Below are 25,404 nucleotides of genomic sequence, written 5' to 3'. Positions count from 1 at the left end.
CATTTTTAGTATCAATCACTTTGTGCTATAGGGTACCTTTGGAAGCGAAATTATTTGTGCATGCAATCCCCCTAAGCATGGTTTACTTTGAGAGTGGAAAAGATGAGTTCAATCTTTGCATCCATTGAATTACTGGAAAAAAAAACATGTACAGGTGTATCCTTAGAACTTTGGGCCAGTTCCATCACCGTCATCTTAACATCTTATCGACCTTAACACTAAATCTTAAGCACTTTAAAGTTTAAAATGCAAAGAAATTATTTAAAAGAACTTGAAAAAACGAAGAATAGGACATAAGACAAATACAATCCAAGCATAGAAATGTTAATCTTCCCTTCCTGGATAGGACTGTTGGAGTATCTTCTGCAGCTGACAGACCTGATAGCACAAACGAATGGTCTGCTGAGAACTAAATGCAAAATCCTGATGTTTCTCCCCAAAAGAGTGCCAAAGCAACATTTAAGAGTCATATGTTTGCTCCCATCATTATAGATAATGTTTTGAGTCCACTAATTTGGTTATGGGGTATGTAGTGTTTTTACTTTTAATTCTAGTATGAAATATGGAGTTGTTACAATAATTTTAGATTTGTTTTTTTGCAAAGTGATTATTGTATTCTATAACTTAAATAATAATTACATTTAATTGCCAAATGAATGCCTATTTAAATGCTAATACTATATTTTAATTATTTGGGGGAGGAGGAAAGGAGATTTCATATCTAGATAAAACCCAGCTAATTTTTCTCAAAAACAAGAATCCTTTTATTATTCAAGTGATGTAGATATTCTCATTTCCTTCATGTTGGTTACCCTATATCCCTTGTCTTTGCTTCCAATGCACTTACATGGTTTAGAGCAATTATAGCTCTTAAAACACGGGCAGGTGGTGGTATACACTTGTTGAATGAATTAGTACTTTGTTTACAAGTCTTTCTCCCACTGGATTTCATGTGCTAGAAGACAGGCACATTCTGTTATTAGCCAAGTGTCTGGCATACTTTGATACTTAATATGTGTTTGGCTTGATAGAGGAATATATATAGACTTGATTCACCTCAACAATTTTTAAAATGTGTATGTTACTATCTAATCAGCACATGCAAAGCCTTAACTTTTAAGTTATTCAGCTAGAAGCTGAAGAAAAAAAATACATGTATGGTAAAATTAGCAAAATTTCTTTTAGGCATATGTAAAATATATTCCCATGATAATGAGATTTTTCTGAATTCCCAAACCAGATTTTAGAGAAGTAGAACAGGATATTTAAACTGGCTTTATGAATGTTGCCTTTTTAAAGTCTAATTTTCATAAGTAAAAAAATTAAATGCAAAAGTGATTTTAAAGTTACACGTGGCTAGCTTTCTACAAAAGGAGCCAAAATCATCCAAACAAATCTTTTATAGAAACACTTTTGCAATTTGTTCAGATAATGTGTTTCATCCTCAATCAAATGTATATTTTAATAGGTCAAGTACATTGTATATCTGTATTTAAAGTTAGCTGGTACTTTAAGAATAGTAATCTTAAATAGCACTTTAAAAAGAACGCTGAAATATCCCTTTAAACAGTTATCTTTCTCACTACTTGTTACAGTTGTATATGTGATCATGGGGCATTCAATTAACTTTGTAAAACAGAATGGTATTTTACTTTGAAGTTAGTAAATTGAAAAGTGGGTCAGAAAATATAGATTGGCTTTCTTGTCAGTAAAAGTAATCTGCCATTTTTTGTATTTGAATTGCTGATAAAGATAATTCATTATATGTATTATAATCATTCTGCTGCATTTTTCTATTTAATTTTAAAGACTTTTTCCCCAAAAATCTAGAATAAAGAGCAAAATCTAGCTTCTTTAATGTGTCCAATTTCAGATATAAAGTAGGAATCCTATATTATGCTTTATCAGGAATACAATTTAACCCACAGACATTGTTAGTGATAGATATTCAGAATCTATTGTTAAAAATAGTTTATATACCATTTGAACTTAGGTTTTTAAACTTTGCAGCATTCCATAAGTAGACCTATATAAGTAATATGTTTATAGGTTTAGACATCCTTTCCACTATCAATCTCCTATCTCAACACTTTTAAAGTAGAAAATCATAGTAAAGCAATTACTAAAAATGACAGCTTGGGTAACTTAGGAGTGTGAGTTGTTCAAGGACTGAAACCAAATATGGAACCTCTTAGTTTTAAGGGGATTTTTAAAAAATTATTCAACAAGGAACTGAAAACAAAATTACAATGAAGGTTTTATTTGCCACTTTAATTATTTGCTCAATCTGTTTACCCCCACATCTCTAAATGGGAACATACAATAACTTTAATTTTAAAAGACCTGTTTCCTTAGAGAAATGTGGAGATCATTGTGTGAAACTTTGGAGTTAGGGAAAGGAATTGTGAGTATTACTGGCTTCTGTACTGCGGAGCAGAAGACATGCACCTGTTCTGAGGGGTAGCAGGGACTTGACTGAACACACTTACTCCCCTATTTTATTGCTGGTCCATTCCCCAACTATCTGGGGCTCCACCAAATATCAGGATTTCATCAGAGAGCTCAAGTCAGAGTGAGAGCTTAAAGATTATTATATAGGACTCACTCCAAATATGAGAACCCGCTAAGTTTGCATAATCCTTTCTACTGAAGAAGAGATATCAAGAGGTTTCTTTCCTGTCTTGGCACTACTCAGCAGCAGCTGTGGCTATCTATTCCCTTGACACCTGGTGGAATTGGACGTTCTCATGGAGAAACACTTTAAGTTGACACCTGTCATTGAAACATTTGTACAGTTTTCAGGCAAGCTAGAAACTGGTGATAGACTAAGTACTTAATTTCTGCTAAAAGATTCTGGGTAAAAATTTAAACTTACAAGGAAGTCTGGTTAAGATAATGTGAATCAAAACTTCCCAGGTAAAGATTCTCCTTCCCTTTCTTTTGGAAATGTCATTTAGCAACAACATGAAGCTTAAGTTTAAATGACAAGGACAAATGTTTAATAATCACAGAAGTGAGGAAACAAGCAAAGTTGGTGGTTAGGTAGAACAAAGTCACAGAAGACAGGACATTTACCATATTGTTCCCCGTCTACTTTTCTCATTGAATCTCTAGGAGTGCTTATTAAATCCTTTTAAAGCAATATGCCTAAGTTAGGAGTATAGTTGTCTTCACCCTCCAAGAATCCTGAAGCCAGAATTGTCCAGTCCATGACAGCTGGATTAAAGGGGAAAACCCATTCGGCGTTGAGGACATTGACAGCGCATACTATCAGATCACACCATGTGCTCTGGGAGATGTCTTTTGACCGTCTAAGCCAGAACGACTCCACTGACGTCGCGCTTTAACGGGTCTCTCCGGGGGTGAGGAGGAGCTCCCCCTCGCCGGGACCGAGTCCACGGCGCCGCCCGGAGACCTCGCGGGGGCGGGCTCGGTTTGCAAAGGGCCCTAGGCTCCCGGCGGACGCCCCGGACGCCCGGCAGGACCGACGGCGCCGGCGACCGTGGCGCGCCCCGGGAGCCCCTGCGAGCGGAGATCCCCCGGGGCTGGCCGCCTTCGCCCGACGCCGGGTGCCGCGGCCGTGACGTCACGCCCGGGACCGGCCGTTGCCGCGAGACGGCCGCGTTCCGGTTCCGGTCGGTTGCCCGGGAGACGCGGGTACACAGAGAGAAACGGCTGCCGTCGGAGGCCGAGTCGTCGCCGCGGTCGCCCCCTCGGCGTTCTCGCAGGCCGGGAGCGGACGGGCCGCGTCGGCGCCCAGCTGGTCGCGGGCGGAGAGCTGCCGGCGCCATGAGTCAGAGGCAGGTGTTGCAAGGTGAGGCCCGGGGCGGGCAGCGCCCCGACGGGCGGGCGGCGGGAGCCGCGGGGGCACCGGGTCGCCTGCTCCTCCGTGTGTCTGTCTGGTCCTCAGTGTTCGAGCAGTACCAGAAAGCCCGGACGCAGTTCGTGCAGATGGTGGCGGAGCTGGCAACCAGACCCCAAAACATCGAGACGCTGCAGAACGCGGGTGAGTCCGCACCGATTCCGCGTCGCTCAGGGCCCCTCGAGCCGCTTGGCCCGTCGCTCCGCACCCCCGGCCCTGCCCCGCCTCGTCCTGCACCTCGGGCTCCTGGCCACCCGAGGTGCGCAGCCGTCTCGCCCCTTACCTCCTTCCCCACAGCCCGGCCTTCCCCCGGCTCGCTGTCGCCCCGCTCCCCAGCCGACTGAGCTTCTGGAGAGGGGCAGGGTGGCGTCGGCAGGACCGCGTCCCTAAGTTCTTCCCATCCGCCGCGGAGGCCGCGGAAGCAATCATCCTTTTTAGCGGGTCTTTTTGGGTGTGAGGCCAAGAGGGTGAAGCTTCCAGATTGGGGTGAGAGGGGCCCGACATCCCTATTAACATCTTTACCGCAACCAGGCAAGTGTCAAGTTGAAAGTTAAGGCCAGAAGAATTGCCTGGAAGTCATTTTACGTGAATGGGAATCTACCTTAATCAGACCCATTTTATCCCGGTGCCCTTGCTTGTCACCCTGCCTTTGATCACCTTCGACTTCCTCACACCAAAGGAATTCCAGAGCGGTTGACACATTATTTCTCGCCTTGCATTAGTGAAAGGGCAAAGATTTGCTTGAATAATTTCTAAGACATTCAAAGTAGGTGAAGTGCTAGCCTTTAGAAGTTCTTATGGTGCTGTCATTCCCCCTCCTCAGTCCGAAATCAAGCATACTCTAGAAAGAGGAAGAGAGAGTGTGTGATTTGCTTCTTATCAATTAACATAAACAGATGGAGAAGATAATGGGGGATTAAGGACGATTCCACCGCCATCTGAACTCAAAGTAAGGCAGCATTTCATCACTACTGTGTCATAAGAAGTGTTCAACTTGGAGTTTATAATCTTTAAAACTCATTTAAATTAACACGGAATTAAAAGAAATTTAAGGACACATTGACAGGGCAAGAATGTTTAGAAATAATGTTTGCTCTGGTTTCTTTGAGGAGAATTACTACTGCACCTAAATGAAAATTTTTTGTGTTGCTGAGAGGGATTTTGGTGTTTATTCTTTGTATGTTTCTCTTGGAGGGGAGTATATTTATAAAAAGTGTATTTGATAATCGTGTTTTAAAACTTATTTTGAGATAATTATAGATTTACATGTGTTGTTAGACATAATACAGAGATTCCTCTGTACCTCAAAACTGTGGCATGATATCACAACCAGGATATTGACACTGATAAAAATCCATCCATTTTATTCAGGTTTCCCCAGTTCTGCTTGTACTTACTTGTGTGTGTGTATGTTTAGTTCTATACATTTTTATCCTGTGTGTATCTACCATCACTATACTTAAGATACACAACACTTTCATTACTGCAAGGATCACTTTTATTGTCCTTTTATAGCCACACCTACCTTCCTCTTGTCCCTAACCCTGGACAGCCACTAATTTATTCTCCTTTTGGAAATTATAAGTTGATCATCTTTTGTTCTGCAGTTGTTTCATGTGGATTAATTACCTTTCTTCTGCATGTATGTATGTGCTTACGTGCATGGATATATACTCCCCAAACTACCCAGAACAATGCTGGACACAAGGTTTCATATGTATAAGTTTATTAAAGAAAATATAAATTTATTAGAGCATATTACATTTTTAAAATTCACTTAACTTTTAGTTCTTCCCCCCACTCAGTCCTACTCATCAACGGCTTTTGTGAATGAACACTTATTATTTACAAATATTTAATTTCTGAACTATAGGTAAACAGCTAAACTAAAACTTTTTAAAATATTTTATTTATTTATTTAACAGAGAGAAAAGGAGAGCCAGAGAGTGTGCACAAGCAGGGGGAACAGCAGGCAGAGCAGGCAGAGGGAGAAGCAGGCTGTCCACTGAGCCCTATGCCTGACTCCATCCCAGGACCCTAGGATCATGACCTGAGCTGAAGGCAACCACTTAACTGACTGAGCCACCCAGTCATCCCTAAAACATTTTTTTAAAGGGGAAAATGAGGGGGCGCCTTGGTGGCTCAGTTTCTCAGTGCTTTTGGCTCAGGTCATGATCCCAGGGTCCTGGGATCAAGCCCTGCATCGAGCTCCCTGTTCAGTGGGGAGTCTGCCTCTCCCTCTCCTTCTGCCCCCTCCCCTACTTGTTCTCTTTCTCTCTCAAATAAATAAAATCTTTAAAAAAAAAAAAGGGGAAATGACTGACATTAAAAAAAAATTTGATACTGTAGTATGGGGGTATAAGTAATACTTAAGATACAGGATATCACGTTTTAGTATAATGGTAACAGGTTATCTCTTCCTGTAAGTGTACAATGTAGAATGTAGTGTGGAATTTAATCAATCCAAACCATTAGGCTAAATGATCACCAAAGTATGTGGACCTACATGTGACATCTTAAATAGCCACCTATTTCCACTTATGGTCTGGTTTATGAAGGAATTGAATACAATAGTAATATAACAATGTTTTGAAGTTGTCTGTACTTGACCAATGTTGACAGAATGCTAAGATTTTTCTTTTCTTGAGGAACTTATTTCAACATATTTCATGTTATCTAGATTTGATTTAAGCACGCCTTTAATAATTTTAAATAGATATAGCTAATGAATATTCCAGTGTATTCTTTTGATTAGAATAATCCTTCAGCTTTGTTATGAAAACTTAATAGCCTATAAACTATTGAAATGGTTTGTTCCTAAAAAAAAGACAAAACCAACATGGATTTAAAAATACTTTTGAATGAGCCATAATATGTATGCATCACATATGTTATGATCAAGGTTTTTTTTTTTTCAGTCAGATGACTTCATTTTGATAACATAAAATACTAATGCATTTTATTTCTGACTTTGACATACTCTCTACATCCCTGGGAAGGTTTTGTTTTGTTTTCTCATTTATCTCCCTAATAAACTGCTTAAATAAATAAGTATCATGGATCTGAGATCAGGGGGAAAACATTTTCCATATAGGCATCATGATAAATCAGTAATTCACTTGTTAAGAATTTTTTAAGTCATTCACTGTGAGAGGAACCTCAAAGGTGAAAATTACCAATGGAGTTTTATTTCATTTTAAACCTCTGATCTTGTCCATTATATTTTTGATGTGCTAATAAGAATATTTGCTTTATTACATATGCCCAAAGTAATTACTAAAGCAAACAAAGCATTGCATGATATCATCATCAGAGTATTTGGACAAAAGAAGTTTGATTTCTAGCCAGAATTGTTACTAGAAAGAACAGTGTAAAATGTGTCTATAACCTAGAGTTATTTTTTTCTTTCTGAGGTTTTACTCCTTCTAAATCAAATATGTACAGGAATTAAAAAGTTTAGTGTTTGTTATAAAATCTCTTTATGCACCCTCCAACCCTGTACTCTTGAACCATTACATCTTGCAGCTATTTAAAAATAAATTTTGATATGTTCCTTCTTTTAATAATCAGTAATACATATAACGCATTGTAAATAGTAGAGATAATACATTATTACTTCTAGCATTGTAGAATTTCAGCAAATAGAGGTGATTGTTTAGTTATAAAATGTAAGTAATATGTTTTGTGGCATATTGGACAATCAGGCTCTCCTAGGTTGTTTAGAAAATCTTTTATAATAAGCTAATATAAAAAGTCCAAGAAATTTGTTTTTAAACTGTTTAGCTATATAAAATGAACTTTCTGAAGCAGCTGTTTGTGTAAAAAAAATTAGGGTAAAATTTAAATTAACACTTTGTAATATTTAAGATAAATCCTATAGCAGAACAAAAAAGATGGCTAAGCACTAGAATAGTAGGGATAGAGAAAACTGCATAACCCTTTAAATATGCATCTCTATGAAGCCAATTTGCAAATTTAGGCTATTTAATGAGTTTACAATTCAAGAAAACAATATACACTGACAAAATTATCTTAAGTTACATGTGTCTGGGGCAGGGTGAATGTGTTCAGATTAATGATTTAGCACCTCAGTTTGCTGAGAAGGAAAAGTCTGTGGTAAGCATTTATAATATATTTAAAACATAGCCTGGTAGATACAAGTACCATGATTCTCTCACAAAACCCCACTGTTCCAAGGGATATTGAAACTGAAAAGATAATTAGTAGAGCAACTTCAAAAAAACTTAACCAAATATGCTATTTAAATTTCATGAATATAAAAGGAATCTTGGACTTGTGAATGCACGATAATTAAAGTACTGATCTTTTTTTAAAAGATAGGGATAGTGGGTTTTATATTTTGTTTGTTTTACATATGCTTCAGCGGAAAACATTTGAGGGAACTATAAAAATTCTGAACTTGTATGCACCTAATAATATGTCCTAAAAACAAGATCATTCAGAATTTTATTCTGTGTTCCCAATTGTTGTTCCTGCATGGACATTTATAATATAGCCAGGGCTAGGATGTTCTTGTTTTCTTAGGGAAAAACATGATGATTAAAAAGGGAAAATCTAAGCTATGGATGAGCCTATAAGAGTGGGACTTAGAAATGGCAAGTTTGTGTGGGTTATACTTTAATGTGACAATTTAAAGTTTTTGAAAAGTTATTTAAATTTACTTCCTAACTCCTCTTCACGTTTCAGTGTTTTTTTCATGGCTTTTGCTCCTCTGACTAGAACCTCTTTTTTTTGTACTTCTTTGTCTAATTAATTTCTACTCATTCTTTATGGCTCTGTTTAGATGTTGATTCCTCAGGGAAATCTTCCTTGAGCCCTCTCAGTAAGTTAAGTCTCTTGATTTATGCTTTCCTTGCTCCTAATATTTCTCTTTCATGACACGCATTACAGTTGTCATGATTTAGTTTCTGTTTACTCCATAAACTGTAAATCCCATTCCTAGCATAATTCTTAGTATAGAGCAGATATTCAACATATTTAAATAGAATGAAAGAAGGAGTAATTATTATTTTTTAAGATTTAATTTTTTTTAAGTAATCTCTATCCCCAACATGGGGCTCGAACTAATAGCCCCAAGATCAAGAGTCGCATGCTTTACCAACTGAGCCAACAGGTGCCCCAGAAATAATTACTTTTCTAAGTGTTTTCACATCTCTTAAAAAATTAGATTCTTATAACAGCTCAGATAGATAGAATAGGTATCTTCTTTCTTTCTTTTTTTTAAAGATTTTATTTATTTATTTGACAGACAGAGATCACAAGTAGGCAGAGAAACAGTTAGAGAGAGAGGAGGAAGCAGGCTCCCTGCTGAGCAAAGAACCTGATGCAGGGCTCCATCCAAGGACCCTGGGATCATGACCTGAGCAGAGGCTTTAATCCACTGAGCCACCCAGGTGCCCGAATAAGTATCTTCTTAAGCCCAAGAAAGGCTAGATAGTTGCCCTCATCACAGAGTTAGTCCTGGCCAGACTGGGACTAGATGTTTAATTGCTGTCTGACATTGCACTCTTTCTCTGTCACCTTGTAGGTATTAGTTAGCTATTTCTAGATGGTTCTAGGAGTTCCTAATGAATCATAATGTTAACCTATTAAAACAAGTCATCTCTTTAGGCTTTTGGGTACCAAAGGCTATCTCATAATTGTGTGTAATTGGCTTTTGAGGTGCCCTTGAAGACCATTATGGGAGCTTGAGTGGAGGCCAGATGCAGAGAACTAACTTTAATTGATAAGTATCTGGAGGTTTGAGGGAGTGGGAGTTGTATTTAGGGCGTACACTGGACTCAGAACTCTAGAGGACCTTCAGCTTCCTTTGACTTCTGAGAAAGCCTTATCAAGCCAAGAGCTCTTTAAAAGGATCCAGGGAAAAGTGTATAATCCACTGGAAGTCTCAAACTCAGATAATACTTCAGAGAGTTGTTGGACTGAGTCCCTGCTGAGATCAGGGAGAGTGCAGGGGAGGCTTCCTCAGAGCGCAAGGTAGTTAGCTGCCCTGTGACTGCTTTTTTTTTTTTTTTTTTTTTTTAGAGCATGGGGGAGGCACTGGATATTTGTTGGTTGATTTTATGTATGTCCCTTTGTTTTTTACTTAATCATGCTTTGTGTGAATGACTTTTACTCCATGTTCATTGAGGTCTGAACTTTGGGATTTCTTTTGAGTAGATGTACTGGCCCTAGCAGGAAGTCCAGCACCACCCTTGAGAAAAAATTTGGTCTTGCCTTGTAGTGGGTGGGATGGCCCCTCTGAATATATCAGACTTCCCTAATTTTCAAAGTGACATACTGGTTTTGCCATATACTCCATCCTTTTTGTCATGAGGGTGGCTCAATTTTAAAGTTATGTTTTATTCAAGGGGCACCTGGGTGGCTCAGTGGGTTAAAGCCTCTGCCTTCAGCTCAGGTCATGATCCCAGGGTCCTGGGATCAAGTCCCGCATCGGGCTCTCTCCTTGGTGGGGAGCCTGCTTCCCCCTCTCTCTCTCTGCCTGCCTCTCTGCCTACCTGTGATCTCTCTCTGTTGAATAAATAAATAAAATGTTTTAAAAATAAGTTATTTTTTATTCAAGTTTTGTTATAAGTCTAGGTAAAAAGAAGTGACATACATATGTATATGTGCATCTGTCTTCAAAGAAAATTATTTTTATCCACTTTTCTGTATATTCTATTCCTGTGTCATTAGAATCACTAGTAAGATATATATAGACTAGCTTACATTAGTTTTCTATAGAATTGTCTTTGTAGAATTAATCTAATAATATGCCCTTTTTTGAGGGCTTATTAAAAAATACATAAATTTCCCTATAGCTTCTTTAAATCTATCATCGTTGCCCATTTTGACGTTAACAAAATGTTTTTTATATAAAGATACTCTCTTTTAGCCGACCAATTTTTATTAATTATTATGTGTCAGGCTAGGCCTACTTATGAAATTTCATGAAAAAATTTGTCCCTACTTTATTTCACAAAGTGGTTCCCTTTTTACTTTTGCTTCCAAGAAACTCAGTGATATGTTTAGAGTTCAGAATTGCAGCAGCTATTCTTAACCCGTATTTTTGATAAAATTATTAGTTCCCATCCCTCTACTATATGGCTCTTTTTTTTTTTTTTTGAGATTTTATTTATTTATTTGACAGAGAGAAAGAGAGGGAGCACAAGCAAGGGGAGTGGGAGAGGGAGAAGCAGATGAGCAGGGAGCCTGATGAGGGGCTCAACCCCAGGACCTTGGGATCATGACCTGAACTGAAGGCAGACCCTGGACAGACTGAGCCGCCCAGGAGCTCCTACTAGATGGTTATATCTTTGTGTATATATCTTTTAGAGAAAATTATCTCTAAAATTTTTAGAGTAAGTAGAGTATGAATAAAATATTTTATGTGAAGAAAGAATTTGATTACCTTCCAAAAGTGACCATTTTAAATACTAACCATGAAAACTCTTGGAGCAGATAATCCTTTTATAATTGCTATATTTATTCTCTACTTACCCCATTCATGAACATTCCAATTTTCTGCAGGCAGGTGGGCATTATAGGTATAAATCATCAAAGAGAAGTCACATTGACAAAAGAAGACAGGACTAATTTAATATTTGTAGTTCTCTAGAAGACTTCCAATTAAGATACAATTGTATCTATTTGGGGTACTACCAGGTAAAGGGTCAGTTTAAATGACCCATATACCAAAAAAAGAAACATGAACCTATATTAACCATTGTTATTTTGTTATTTTTTATTTTTAAAAAGTTTCTAAAAAATCACCTTATTGAGATATAATTCACCTACCATACAATTCACACATTTAAGTGCAAAATTCAGTGGTTTTTGGTACACTGTTAATTTTTTTAGTACTCTTTTTTTTTTTTTTTTTTTTTTTTAAATTTAAGAATCTCTACACCCACCATGGAGCTTGAACTCATGCACCTGAGATCAAGAGTGAGAGGCTGTTTTCACTGAGCCAGCCAGGCACCGTAATGCATTGTTAATTTCTTAAAATTGTGATAAAATTTAACAACATTTGCCGTTTTAGCCGTTTTTGTTTTTTTTTTAAGATTTTATTTATTTGACAGACAGAGATCACGAGTAGGCAGAGAGGCAGGCAGAGAGAGAGAGGAAGGGAAGCAGGCTCCCCCCTGAGCAGAGATCCTGACACAGGGTGGCTCCTCAAGACCCCGGAGCCATGACCTGAGCCGAAGGCAGAGGCTTAACCCACTGAGCCACCCAGGCACCCCCATTTTAGTTGTTTTTAAGTGTGTAATTCAGTGGTATTAATTACATTCCTAATGTTATGCAGCCAGCACCACTAACTCCAGAACTTTTAAAAAGTCACCCCAAACAGAAGCTCATTTTGTTTTTATTTTAACTAAAATTTGCCTAAAAAGAGAAAATTGCACATCAAATTTCACAATTTGTTCATTTATCATTCAACATTTATTGAGGGTCCAAGGGCCAGATGGATACTTAGATGCTGATCGTGCAAAAATAGAAGGCATAGACTTCTTAAGCTTCCTTAAGTAGCTTATTTGCTGAAGGAGCGATATGTAAATACTGTTTGATAAGTGTCTATTGCATAGACATATGGAGCACACATGAAGGGTGCCTAACTCAAGCTTTGGAGGAGTACTTTCATTGGAGACTTCCTGAAGGATATATTATCTGGCTGAATTTTGTAGGAGTTAGCTAGATGAAGAAAACTGTATTCAGGTGGAGGGAACATTATGTGCAAAGGCACAGAGGCAAGAGGAAAGGTGGTGCTTGATAGACAAGTCGAATGTTTAGATAAGGCAGGAGCCTCTTGGGATAATAGGGCTACAGAGGGGCCAGGCAATGGCTGGAGAGGAAAACAGGTTTACTTCTGAAGGACCTCATCCAAAGTTGGATTGATCCTGGAATTGATAGAAAGCCATTGAAAAGCTCTTATCAGAGAAATGAAGGGATCCATTTTGTGTTTCTGAGAGATGACTTTCACAGCAGTGTGGAGAATTGATTGGAGGGAATTAAAACAGGATCGGGAAGACCCTGTGCCCATATTTGTTATAGTAGTCATGCCATTTAACAGATGTGTAGGATTTGTGACTTAGTAGAATGGGTAGGGCAGGTGAGGTGAGGGGAGTTCAGGGGCCTCACAGTCTTCTGGTTGCCATTCATTAATGGAGAAGAGATACAAAAAGCGGAGGAAAATAGTGACTTCATTCCCTAATAGTGTTGAAGTTGAAGTGTCTGGGATATCTATGTGCCAGTGACTAAAGTGAGCGATTTGTCTATGTAGGGCTCTGGAGCTCACGAGAGTGATCTTGGCTTGGAAAGAAATGTTTGGACATGTGGAATTTACATGTTCCTTTGAAAACTATTTTAAAGGTCCATCTTATATTTCTTCATGTTATTATAAACATGTAAGTTCCAATCATTTTATCTAAAGTATCATGTGGGGGCACCTGAGTGGCTCAGTGGGTTAAGCCTCTGCCTTCGGCTCAGGTCATGATCTCAGGGTCCTGGGATCGAGCCCCATATCGGGCTCTGTGCTTGGCAGCAAGCCTGCTTCCTCTTCTCTCTCTCTGCCTGCTTCTCTGCCTACTTGTGATCTCTGTCAAATAAATAAATAAAAATCTAAAATAAAATAAAGTATCATGTGAATTGAGCATGCCATAATGTTTGTGATCTGCGTACTTAGTTGAAATCTCACATATAGACAGTGGTGGCTATGACCTAGCCTAGAGTCAGATAATTGCACTGGAAGAATGAATGAAATTTTGGTTTAATGCAGTAATCATGGAAGAGAACTACAGTAATGTTAATGGTAAGTGAATTCAACAGATTATACCCTTTATTATGCATTTGAAACCTGGCACATACAGGCTATTTTTCATTGGCAAATGGACTGTGATTGATATTGGGGAAGAGAAACAGGAGGGCATAGATGCTAGAGTTATAAAATATTATCTATTTCCTAGGATTATAATGAAGATTGATTGGTTAATATTTTAAATTTCTTAGGGAAGTCCCTGGTACATGATAAATGCCATGTAAGTGTATGTTAGATCAGTTAAGAAATACCTACTGTGGGAGGTGCTTTGGTGTCTTGGTCAGTTAAGGGTCTGCTTTCGGCTCAGGTCATGATCCCAGAATCCTGGGATCAAGCCCCTCATCAGGCTCCCTCCCACTTTGCATTTCAGGCTGGTGTGAATTTATCATGGCTTCTTCAACAGTCTGCAATAATCATGCATCTTTTGTCCAAGCCAGAAACTTGGAAGTATCACTTACTCCTCCCTCTTCTTTACAGTAATCAGTTTGTCTTGTAAATATCTAGACCTTTCACTTTTTTCTTTCCCTTTGCTGTTAGTATTCTCCAGCCTATTCTCACATCTGGCCTACATTTGTACAATAGCTTCCTAAGTGGTCTTCCTACTTCCTAGGTTGTCTCTTTTCACCCTTTCTTCCTAGGGTAATCAGTGATCCTTCTTTACAAAGTACAAAAACACTGACGTTAATGTTCAGATTAATTTCAAAATCCTTAAGATAGTTAACTGGGCTCTTCAGTACTTTTGTCTCTGTTAATCTCCTAGCATTCTTTCCTGACTCTGCTCCCCTCTTGTACTATGGTCATACTGCATTCTCAGTTTTGTCAATGTATCAAACTCTCTTGATTCTGAGCTTCATTAATACAGTTCCTTCTGGTTGGAAAACTCTCCAGTCCTTCTCTTCTACATTCCCTCCAGTCATTTGAGCAGACGATCTGTGATCTGCCTGAGAACCTTCAGATCTCCACTTAGATGTCCCTTTCACCTTGGGTGCCTTCCTTGTGTCTGTCAAGGCCTAGGTTGGATGCTCCACTGTATATTTGCAAAGCACCCGCTACTTCCCTTTAGTTGCATGTATCATGTGTTACATTTATTCATTTCTCTTGACCACTTTATAAGTTCCTTGAGGTCAAGGATAATTGAGTTTTCAATACCTTGTATTTTTTTTTTTAAGATTTTATTTATTTATTTGACAGACAGAGATCACAAGCAGGCAGATAGGCAGATAGAGAGAGAGGGGGAAGCAGGTTCCCTCCTGAGCAGAGAGCCTGATGCGGGGCTTGATCCAAGCACCCTGGGATCACAACCTGAGCCGAAGGCAGAGGCTCCAACCCACTGAGCCACCCAGGCGCCTCTGTACCTTGTATATTCTTAACAGATATTTCTTGAACAATGAATAATTATTCATTCAATAGTAATTCTAAAATACATGGTAGAAAGGGGGAAAGGGGAAGTTATAGAGTATTTATTAGGGGACAATGAAAAGTTCTGGAATTGATAGTCATGAATGTTTGATCAATTGTACTTAATGCATACCTAATTGTACACTTAAAAATGGTTAAGATGATCAATTTTGTTATGTATATTTTGCCACAATAAAACAAAAATTTTAAAGATTAAAAAGCAAGGTGAAGAGGTATCCACAGTAAGCAGAAATCTTTACGAAGACTTATGTGGATCCAAAGGCCCAGTTTGCAGGTACCTGTTTTTAAAGAAACAAAGTTGGGATGTTAACTATCTTTATAAAGCACAGCAGATTGAGGTAATATGTATATAAACTACAGACATGTAATATGAGAATGGGAGTTTTTTGCTCTTGGAAATGTTTGATATTTCCTTCCTGATTTATGTCTATAATTGGTGTGCACAATCAAAGTAATCAGGCCTATGTTGTGTTAAAAGAAATTAAAGAGTTGTGATTATTTTGAGGCTTTTTTATAATCTCTTCCACTAGATTATTAGTTTCTTGAGGGAAGGAACTGCCTTTGCTCAGGTGTGTAATGCTATTGCTTGCCGGTTGATAAACAATGATCTATTTTTCAAATGAATGTCTGGGACAGGGTCAGCAAGGTTGTTTTGTTGTTGTTTTTGTAACTGGATTGAAATGTAGATATTACAAGCAATGTGTCCAATATTGGCACTGAACCAAGAAAGTAGAAAAAAAACTCAGAGCTATAAAGTTGAGGGAGAGAGATTTATTGAAGTTTCAGAAACACTTTCACACCATTTGATCAGTTTTTACAGAAGAAACAATTGTTATATAGATATGAGAGTATGATATGTAAATTATTATTTTTAATATTTGTACCTGGTGGCTTCTTCAATAGAGACATCACTGAGGTCACTAGCTGTCACTAGAGACCTTGCTTATCAGATATTGTAGTAGCCACTATTCAAAGTGCTGTAATTCATGGACTCTAAATTTTCATGCATTCATTCACCAAGGATCGATCACCATGGATTCCTAATGGACCAGCAGGTAAGGAAAAAATATTTTTTATGTTATATATGCTTCTTCTCTGCCTTCTCCCTTCCATGCTCCCTCAGTATTACCTTCCTTCCTTCCTTCATTCCTCTTGTATCATTATCTCTTATTTTTAGGATAGACTTGTAATTAGAATAACAAGGTCTCCAATGCTTAATCTGTGTAAGAGATAAAAACATGTCCTTGGGGACTGATACGTATGAAGCACTAAGAGGCAATTCAAGGGCAAGACATTTGGGCAATATTTTCTCTAATAAAGATGACCTATTCAAACAAAGATATATATTTTTTAAAGATTTACTTATTTTATTTTATTTATTATTTATTTCTTTTATTGTGAGAGAGAGAGAGAGAGCACAAGCAGGGGGAGTGACAGAGGGAGAGGGAGAAGCAGGCTCCCCGCTGAGCAAGGAGCCTGAAATGGAACTTGATCCAGGACCCTGAGACCATGACTTGAGCTGAAGGCAGATGCTTAACAGACTGAGCCACCCAGGTGTCCCTATTTGTTTATTTTAGAGAGAGAGAGAGAGAGAGAGAGCTTGAGCAGGGGAAGGGTCAGAGAGAGGGGGGGAAGAAGCAGACTCCCTGTTGAGCACAGAGCCTGACAGGGGACTGGATCTCACAATCCTGAGATCACACATGAGCCAAAATCAAGAGTTAGAGGCTTAACTGACTGAGCCACCCAGGTTCTCCCAAACAAAGATATTTTATTATTATTATTTTTAAAGATTTTATTTATTTATTTGAGAGAGAGAGATCACAATAAGCAGAGAGTCACGTGGAGAGAAAGAGAAGAGGAAGCAGGCTCCCCACTGAGCAGAGAACCTGAAGGGGGGCTCCATCCCAGGACCCTGAGATCATGACCTGATTCGAAGGCAGAGGCTTTAACCCACTGAGCTACCCAGGCGCCCCCCAAACAAAGATATTTTAAACTGGAACTTTAGCTTTTACTTTTTTTGAATTTTTGAACAGTCTTACTATGCTACTGTCTAAACTAAGGAATGTAGGAAAAGAATGATAGAACAGAGGCATCTGCATAGAAGCCTAATTTTGATATTAAATACAGGGATAAAAGGAAAGGAATTGTGTGTCATTTTACTGATCTTATTTTTCCGGGGCGAGATGTAGTGAAAAAATGGAGAAGAAAATATGTAAAGCAAAATATTCCTTTGAATGTATGGACAGGTGAAATACCTGTAAGGTGGTAAAATATTTTACTGCTAAAACTGCAAGTTGAAATTTTCCAAACTTGGGAGACTTATGGTATATTAGCTAAATACTATAACTAATAACAAACACTTATAATTAAAGTAAACATTATAGGCCCAGATAGATGAATTCATTCTTCAACTTCTTAGCATAGAAGTTCAAAGTTTTTGAGATTTAATTCAAAATGTCCAGGATGTATTACCCAGTATAGACTGATTTTCCAATTATATTTCAAAAGACAATAAGCCACTGCCATCATACACACACACACACACACACACACACACACACACACACATATATCAAATGAGGGGGAATAAAGGAAATACAGGGAAAAATAACATGAACCATAATTGTAATTGTTTTAAACTATTTGAAGCATACTTATTATACTTTATATTTTTTGACCTTGTTAATGTATTTATTATGAAATTCAAGTATATGTTAACAAATTTAGCTCTTATTTTTTAGATTGACTTATTTTCACTTAAAACCATTCATGTTTTTTTATAAAAATTGTTATATTCAGCAACAACCAAAATCAACCCAATTTATAAATGAGCAGAGGAGTGTGGTGCATAAACAATGAATTCTGGAACACTGAAAAGAAATTAAAAAATAAATAAAAATTTAAATAAAATGAGCAGAGGACTTGAATAGACATTTCAACAAAGAACATGTACAAATGGCCAATATAAGCACATAAAAAGACATTCATTGACATAAGTGCTAGGTAAATGAAAATCAAATCCAAGATGAGATACCACTTCATACCATTAGGGTGACCATATTTCAAAAACAAAAGACAAAAAATAATGAGTGTTGGTAAGGATGTGGGGAAATTTGAACCTTGGTACTTTGTTGGTAAGAATGTAAAATGGTGTAGCTTCTGTGGAAAACAGTCCAGTTTCTAGATAGTGGTGCCGATTATACTAAGTTGTACATTAAAAAATGTTTAAAATGGTATTTTTTTGTTATGTGTACCACAATTAAAAAAACTAAAAAAAGAAATCAAGTAATAAAGCAACTACAAAGAAGAAATCAACAAATTATTTTAAATCCAGCCTTCTAGAAAGAGCCCATGTTAACATTTGCTAGTTATTCTAATACCTATTCTGCATTTTAAACTTTTTGTTGTGAGGTAATTCAGAAATTATCACTATAAAAAGCGTAGATAGTAATATTAGCAACACTTATGAGTATAGACTTGTTGATTTGCTGAACATGAGCTATGACCTAGCCATGAGTAGAAGTGCCGTGTGCCTGCAAAGTTAACCAGCCTGAGTAGGATTCAGACTTGCAACTGTAGTCTTATGTAAGATGATCTCATCAAGCTACCCTAGCCATAAACACGATCACTAAATGAAATTGGAAACTGTGAAAAGCCATGGGTCACATCATTACATGTATCTATGATAAGCATCATTATTCTCTGCTTATGTTATTGGTAGTACTATTTATCTTAATTTGGTCTAATCCTAAGTGTTATTATAAATGTTTTCCTTTTATTCTATTTCAAATGTTTCTGCATATAACATTATAAAAGCATATTGATAATATTTGCTTTTCTAGATCACTGTGGTATGTTTTTAAAGAAAAGATGTAATAACATCTAGTTGAATAGCCGCCTGCAAATTAAGTAAAGTTTAGAAAGTCAAGGGATGTTTTGTTCCAGTTCTAACTCTGTCATTACCTTTCTTGTAACCTTAGACTAAAACAGCATCATTAAAGCCCAAATAGCAGTTGACTATTTTGGATATTTGATAGTAAGACAAAGGTACTGTAAGAGTTGGAATAGCTAGATGACTAAAATGTATTTTTTTTATCTCTCTTTCCCCACCTCCTCAACTTTCAGTATGTATTATTTATAATTATTAATGAAGAATATCTGAATTTCTAACCGTGCTCCATTTTTTAATTAGTTCTGTGATGATTTCTTAACCTTTCTCGGCCTCCATTTCCTCATCTGTAAAATATACATAATAATAGGGCCAACTTCATAGTTTTTTTATGACAGTTCAGTGAATTAATATGGAAAATAAGTCCTTAAAACAAGACACATGTATAATAAGTCTCGATAAATATAAGCTAACTTTTACTCTTGTTGCTATGAGGATGATAGACCTACTATGTATTCAACCCTAGAGTGAATATTATACGAGCTAGTAATATAAAATACTAATCTCAAGACTAAAAAAAATCACAGGAAAAAAGCCATGAGTTCCGTGCTTGGCTTTCTCCTCCTCTGGAATTCTGCTGCTCTCCTTGGTATTGAAACCGCACTCCTTGGTAGGTGAACTTGGTCTCGGCTGGATTTCTTGTTGATCTTCTGGGGGAGGGGCCTGTTGTAGTGATTCTCAAGTGTCTTTGCCCCAGGCGGAATTACACCGCCCTTACCCGGGGCCGGGGTGAGTAATCCGCTCGGGTTTGCTTTCAGGAGCTTTTGTTCCCTGAGCGCTTTCCGTAGAGTTCCAGAGGACGGGAATACAAATGGCGGCCTCCTGGTCTCCGGCCCGGAGGAGCCGAGAGCCCAGGGCCCCACTCCTCAGTGCGCCCTCAGAGAACAGCGCCCAGTTACTCCCGTCTGCCTGACCTCCGGCCGCGCTCCAAAGAATTTTTTTTTTATAAAGATTTTTATTTATTTATTTATTTGAGAGAGATCACAAGCAGGCAGAGAGGCAGGCAGAGAGAGAGGAGGAAGCAAGCTCCCTGCTGAGCAGAGAGCCCGATGTGGGGCTCGATCCCAGGACTCCGAGTTCATGACCTGAGCCGAAGGCAGCGGCTTAACCCACTGAACCACCCAGGCGCCCCTCAAAGAATTTTTTTTTAAGATTTTATTTATTTATTTGACAGAGAGAGACATGGTGAGAGAGGGAACACAAGCAGGGGGAGAGGGAGAGGCAGGCTTCCCACTCAGCAGGGAGATCGATGTAGGGCTCAGTCTCAGGCCTCCGGGATTATGACCTGAGCGAAGGCAGATGAGTCACCCAGGTGCCCCAAAGATTTTGTTTCTTTGGAATAATATCAGCAATCTAAATTTGCTTCCCTTCATGAATGTGAGAACTTAGACTGTTGAAATCACAGAAAAGATCCAACAGTTGGAATCAGAGGGGGGAAACATGAACAAAATAAACGGAAGACTCTGTAGAGATGAAAGGACCCAAACTGAGCCCTGAAAGATAGGGTTTGCAAAGGTTGGGGGAAACTATACCCAATTTCCTTCTACTCCTTTCCATATGCTAGGTATGCATTAAACTGTGTGTTCTACAGTCTTTCTCTGCATTCCTCATGACTGCCCTATCAGGTCACATAGTGACTATTTGCCAAATCAGGGATTTAAACTAACCTAACTCCAAAGCGTTTCTTGTCATGCTATGTTCTTGCTTTGATAATCACAGGTTGTATTATTTTTTGTCTTGGCCAGTTAGATGATTCTGAATATACCTCTAGTTTTTAGTGGATAATTTTTTTTTGTCTTTACTGATTTTTCCCTACAATTTTCTTATCTGCATATATGCTGAATTGTATATTTGCTTTTCCATTTAAATTTTGCTGATTTCTGTTCTTTCATAACTACACTCAGGTGTAATGTCTTTGCTGCGGCCTCTTCTTCTGGATGTGGTCCCAACAATTCAACAGACTGCTGCATTGGCTCTTGGGAGACTGGCTAATTATAACGATGACCTAGCAGAAGCAGTGGTGAAGGGTGACATTCTTCCACAGCTTGTTTATTCATTGACAGAACAGAATGTAAGATTTTTGAAAAAATTAATTATATATTTTTTTAGATTTTTAAAAATCTGCTAGTTTTGGTACAGTTACAAGCTTATAAGCTTTAGAATTTCAGGATGTTAATACAAGCTTTAAGTCTTTGAGCTGCACATGATAATACCTTTAGGGTACTTTATCTTGGGAGTGATGGGCAGCTTTTTTCCATTACTATTAATGTAAGAAAACAGATTATACAATTTTTAGTGGGATTATGTATAAAGCAGTATTTCTGTTTATGAGAGTCTTAAACCTGTAGGATCAGTCTTAGAGAGCTGTATGGAGCCCTAGGCAAATAAAAAGTTGTTTTCAGCAATCCATATATGCAGGTGAAATCTGGTTAGTGGAAACTGTAAGAGACAGTTTGGAAGCAAGGAGGGAGGGAGGGAAGCATACAAAAGGAAGGAGAATACATGTAATAGAAGGTTTGATAAAGCATTTTATACCAAGTATGTAAGCATGGCAGTCCTTTTAAGGGTCATCTAAGAGTGCCCTAATTTTTCCCCTTCCTGTCCAGTTCTACTCTATATTTCTGTACAGCACCACCTAGCAATAGTTAAGGACATTCCTATAGATAGGGTCTGTTTATTCCATTCTGTTAGTTTATGATAACCTAAGGATATATATTTCTTGACATATTTTTAAGATTAAATTCCTACTTGTGTAACCAAATGACAAATTATCCAACTTAAAAATGGGCAGAAGACTTGAAGAGACATTTATACACATACAAAGAAGATACACAATGGCCAATGAAGATGAAAAGATGTTCAATGGCATAAGTCATTAGGAAATGCAAATCAGAACCACAGGAAGATATTACTTTACCTATTAGAATGGCCATTATAAAAAAAAAAAAAAAGAAAGAAAAGAAAAAAATAATGAGTGTTAGTGAAGATTTGGAGAAATTGGAGCCCTCGTACACTGCTGATAGGAGTGTAAAATGGCGCAGCTGCTGTAGAAAACAGTCTGGCAGTCAAGTGAAATATAACTACCACATGACCCAGCAATGCGACTCCTACTTAGATTTCCCCCCAAAATTGAAAACAGGTGTTTAAACAAAACTTGTACACAAATGTTTATAGCAGCATTATTCACTATAACAAAAGAATGACTGGATAAACAAAATGTTGGACATCCATATCTTGGAATATTATCAGTAGTAAAAAGGAATGAAGTGCTGACACGTGCTACAACATGGATTAAACCTTGAAAATGTTACACTAAGAGAAAGAAGCCAGATACGAAGGCTGCATGTTGTATGAGTCCACTTATAGGAAATATATAGAACATGCAGATCCATAGAGACAGAAGCGGATTAGTGATTGCCAGGGGCTGGGGGGAGAGGAGAAAGAAGGGTGACTCTTTAACGTGTGTGAGGTTTCTTGTTGGGCTAATAATATTCTGGAATTGGATGGTGATGTTTGCACAACACCATGAATGTGCTAAATGCCATTGAGTTGTATACTTTAAAATGGTTAAAGTAGTAAATGTTACATATATTTTACCAGAATTTAAAAAAAATCCCAATTGTTAAAAATTTTGTCCTATTTTTATACATTGGAGAGTCCTTTACTGTCTGTCTTATCTCTCTGAGGAGCCTCAGAAATTTTATTTTTCTTGCAGGTGTTCCTTTTGTTATCAAATACTGTTAGACTTTGTTCTTCCTGGACTCTTAGCTCCTTCTTTTCAGGGCAGGGTCTGTGTTTTGGTATCCGACCAAGAAGGTGCTCAGTAGATCTAAATGTGAATCAGTGTCCATTAGTTGTAAAGAGACAAAAAAGTACTAGGGCAGAAGTGAGGAGAAAGTGAGAATGTGAGTCAGTATTCCCAGGCTTCTGTTTCCTTCATCTATTAGTCCTTTAACTCATTCCTCACAGGATTTAATCTCTTCTTTATGAGGTACAAAGTCCCTGGCGTGGCTTTTTTTTTTTTTTTTTTTAAGATAATTCTTTTGGTGAGGAATGGGAGAGAAGAGAGGAATTTGGAGAAATGGAAAGTAGGAAAAAGGGGAAATGAGATCAGACAGTGTGAATTATAGGCACTGTAGTTAGTGACTATTGATGCCCAGTAAATTGTGAATTTGAAAATTCTGCCATATAAACAGTCACCTTAGCTTAAGGTGATGACAGGAAATGTATCACCAGTATTTTTCCATGATTGTAAGAAAATAATGCAAAGCTACTTTAAAACTCTCAGTTTTATAGTAAGTTAGTAGATATTTGGTTACTGACATAAAAGTAACCTTTATAACAAATATTTTAATATCTGTATATGTTAACATTTATGAAACTAAAGAAATAAATCAAAACATCATTATTGACATACAATATTTCTTATATCATTAACATATACCAATTTTTGAGATATAATACGTTAAAATATACTTGATGTATTTTTTCTTGCTCCTATAATCTTTGTTGTATCTTAATCTTTTAGCCAGAGTAAATAATGTACTTTCAAAACAGATGCCATAGTCACCCAGTCATTCTTAGTAGTCACTGTAAAGAAACAGAAGCTTGGAATCTATAATAGGGAGTTATCTGGGTTCTACTAATAAAGGACAGAGACTGTTACTGTGTCATTAGACTAATCTTGAAACAATAGTGAGTGTTATAGTCAAATACTTCCTAATACATTTAATTTTTTTAGTTATATGAAGAAAAACATGTTAATCTTGTGTTTCAGTTTTATTATTTCTCAATATGATGAAATTTTGTATGAAAATTTTATAAGTGTGAAACATTACTTAACATTCACCGAACAGTAAGTCATTTGTATTTATTGTTTTAAAAAAGCATTTCCTAGAGGGGATAAATAACACGTCTCCTTGTTTGGTTAGTTTATTTACCAGGAAAGGTTTTTAAAAGGTATCACGGGTGTTTCGCCTTTATGTTTATTCAACAATTGGTAGTGCATTTTGAAACATGGTTGTTATTTCAGGATAACTTGGGACACCAAAAGATTAGTTGAGGTCATGAAAGGCCTACATGCTTAGAGACTGAGGGCAAGTAAAGGAAATGAATTTGTCAGTGGAAAGTTCTGTTGCACATGCTAACAATCTAAGAGTTCCCATGGGTCAAACAAATACTTCTCAGTGTGATACAGATACAGAAAATTTCATTATTTTATGAATTGGTAGGAAATACAATGTTTTAATTCATTTCATGTAATTTCCAAATGAATGTTTCATAATAAAACATTTGAAATGTCATTTAAGACTTATATTATTTCAGTTTAGTTACTGAACAAAAGCAGTGGGGAAACATCAAAAAATGATTTTGCAGGGTGTTTTTCATCCTTTGGATTTAAAAGCTGTTGAGCTTTATTTATATTAATGTCATTTTTATGTTGGTCTTGGTCTATTTTAACTTTTTGTTTTATAAGTGCCTAACTCACTTTGAGTTTTATCTATTTTATCACTGTAGCGTTTTTACAAGAAAGCAGCTGCCTTTGTGTTACGAGCAGTTGGTAAACATTCTCCTCAACTAGCTCAGGCGATAGTTGATTGTGGAGCACTGGATACGCTGGTGATATGCTTGGAAGATTTTGACCCTGGAGTCAAGGAGGCTGCAGCTTGGGCACTTGGATATATTGCAAGACATAATGCAGGTAATGGAGCATATCTGAAAACAGGATTATTAAAATTTAGATTTATTAGGTAAATCTGGTTTTGCTTAGTGAACTATGGATACAGTTTTAATGATGTTTCCATACATTATGGGAGATAAGTTTTGAATGATGGCCAAGTTATTTGGATCACAAATTTACAAAAACCTACACATTTCAGTCTTGGAAGAAGATATATGCAAATGACATATCTGATTAAGGGTTAATATCCAAAATCTATAAAGAACTTATCAAACTTTACACCCCAAAAACCAAATTATCCAGTTAATAAGTGGGCAGAAGACACGAATAGATATTTTTCCGAAGAAGACATCCAGATGGCTAACAGACACGTGAAAGGATGCTCACCATCACTCATCATCAGGAAAATACCAATCAAAACCACGATGAGATACCACCCCACACCTGTCAGAACACTAAAATTAACAACACAGGAAACAACAGATGTTGATGAAGATGTGGAGAAAGGGGAACCCTCTTTCTCCAACAGTGTTGGTAGGAATGCACACTAGTTCAGTCACTCTGGAAAACAGTATGGAGTTTCCTAAAGAAGTTAAAAATAGAACTACCCTATGATCTAGCAATTGCACTACTAAGTATTTACCCATGGGATACAAAAATACTGATTTGAAGGGGCACAC

The 25,404-nt window shown here is 37.4% G+C and overlaps 1 protein-coding gene across 3 annotated transcripts in view; it reads left to right on the top strand.

Annotated features, from left to right (window-relative positions):
* Positions 1-3,636: 3,636 nt before the first annotated feature.
* SPAG6 (sperm associated antigen 6) overlaps positions 3,637-25,404 on the top strand; it is a 64,350-nt gene continuing 42,582 nt past the window's right edge. For 2 of the 3 annotated variants that reach the window (XM_059183943.1, XM_059183945.1), the window contains exons 1-4: positions 3,637-3,814; positions 3,911-4,006; positions 20,949-21,115; positions 24,562-24,745. In XM_059183943.1, coding sequence (XP_059039926.1) covers positions 3,790-3,814; positions 3,911-4,006; positions 20,949-21,115; positions 24,562-24,745 — 472 coding nt within the window. In that variant the 5' untranslated portion in view covers positions 3,637-3,789. The remainder of the gene's footprint in view (positions 3,815-3,910; positions 4,007-20,948; positions 21,116-24,561; positions 24,746-25,404) is intronic. The other variant, XM_059183942.1, reaches the window with a different exon arrangement.

This window comes from Mustela lutreola, chromosome 8, assembly GCF_030435805.1.
Source record: "Mustela lutreola isolate mMusLut2 chromosome 8, mMusLut2.pri, whole genome shotgun sequence".
Lineage (NCBI taxonomy): Eukaryota > Metazoa > Chordata > Mammalia > Carnivora > Mustelidae > Mustela > Mustela lutreola.
This window is presented reverse-complemented; position numbering and strand designations above follow the sequence as displayed.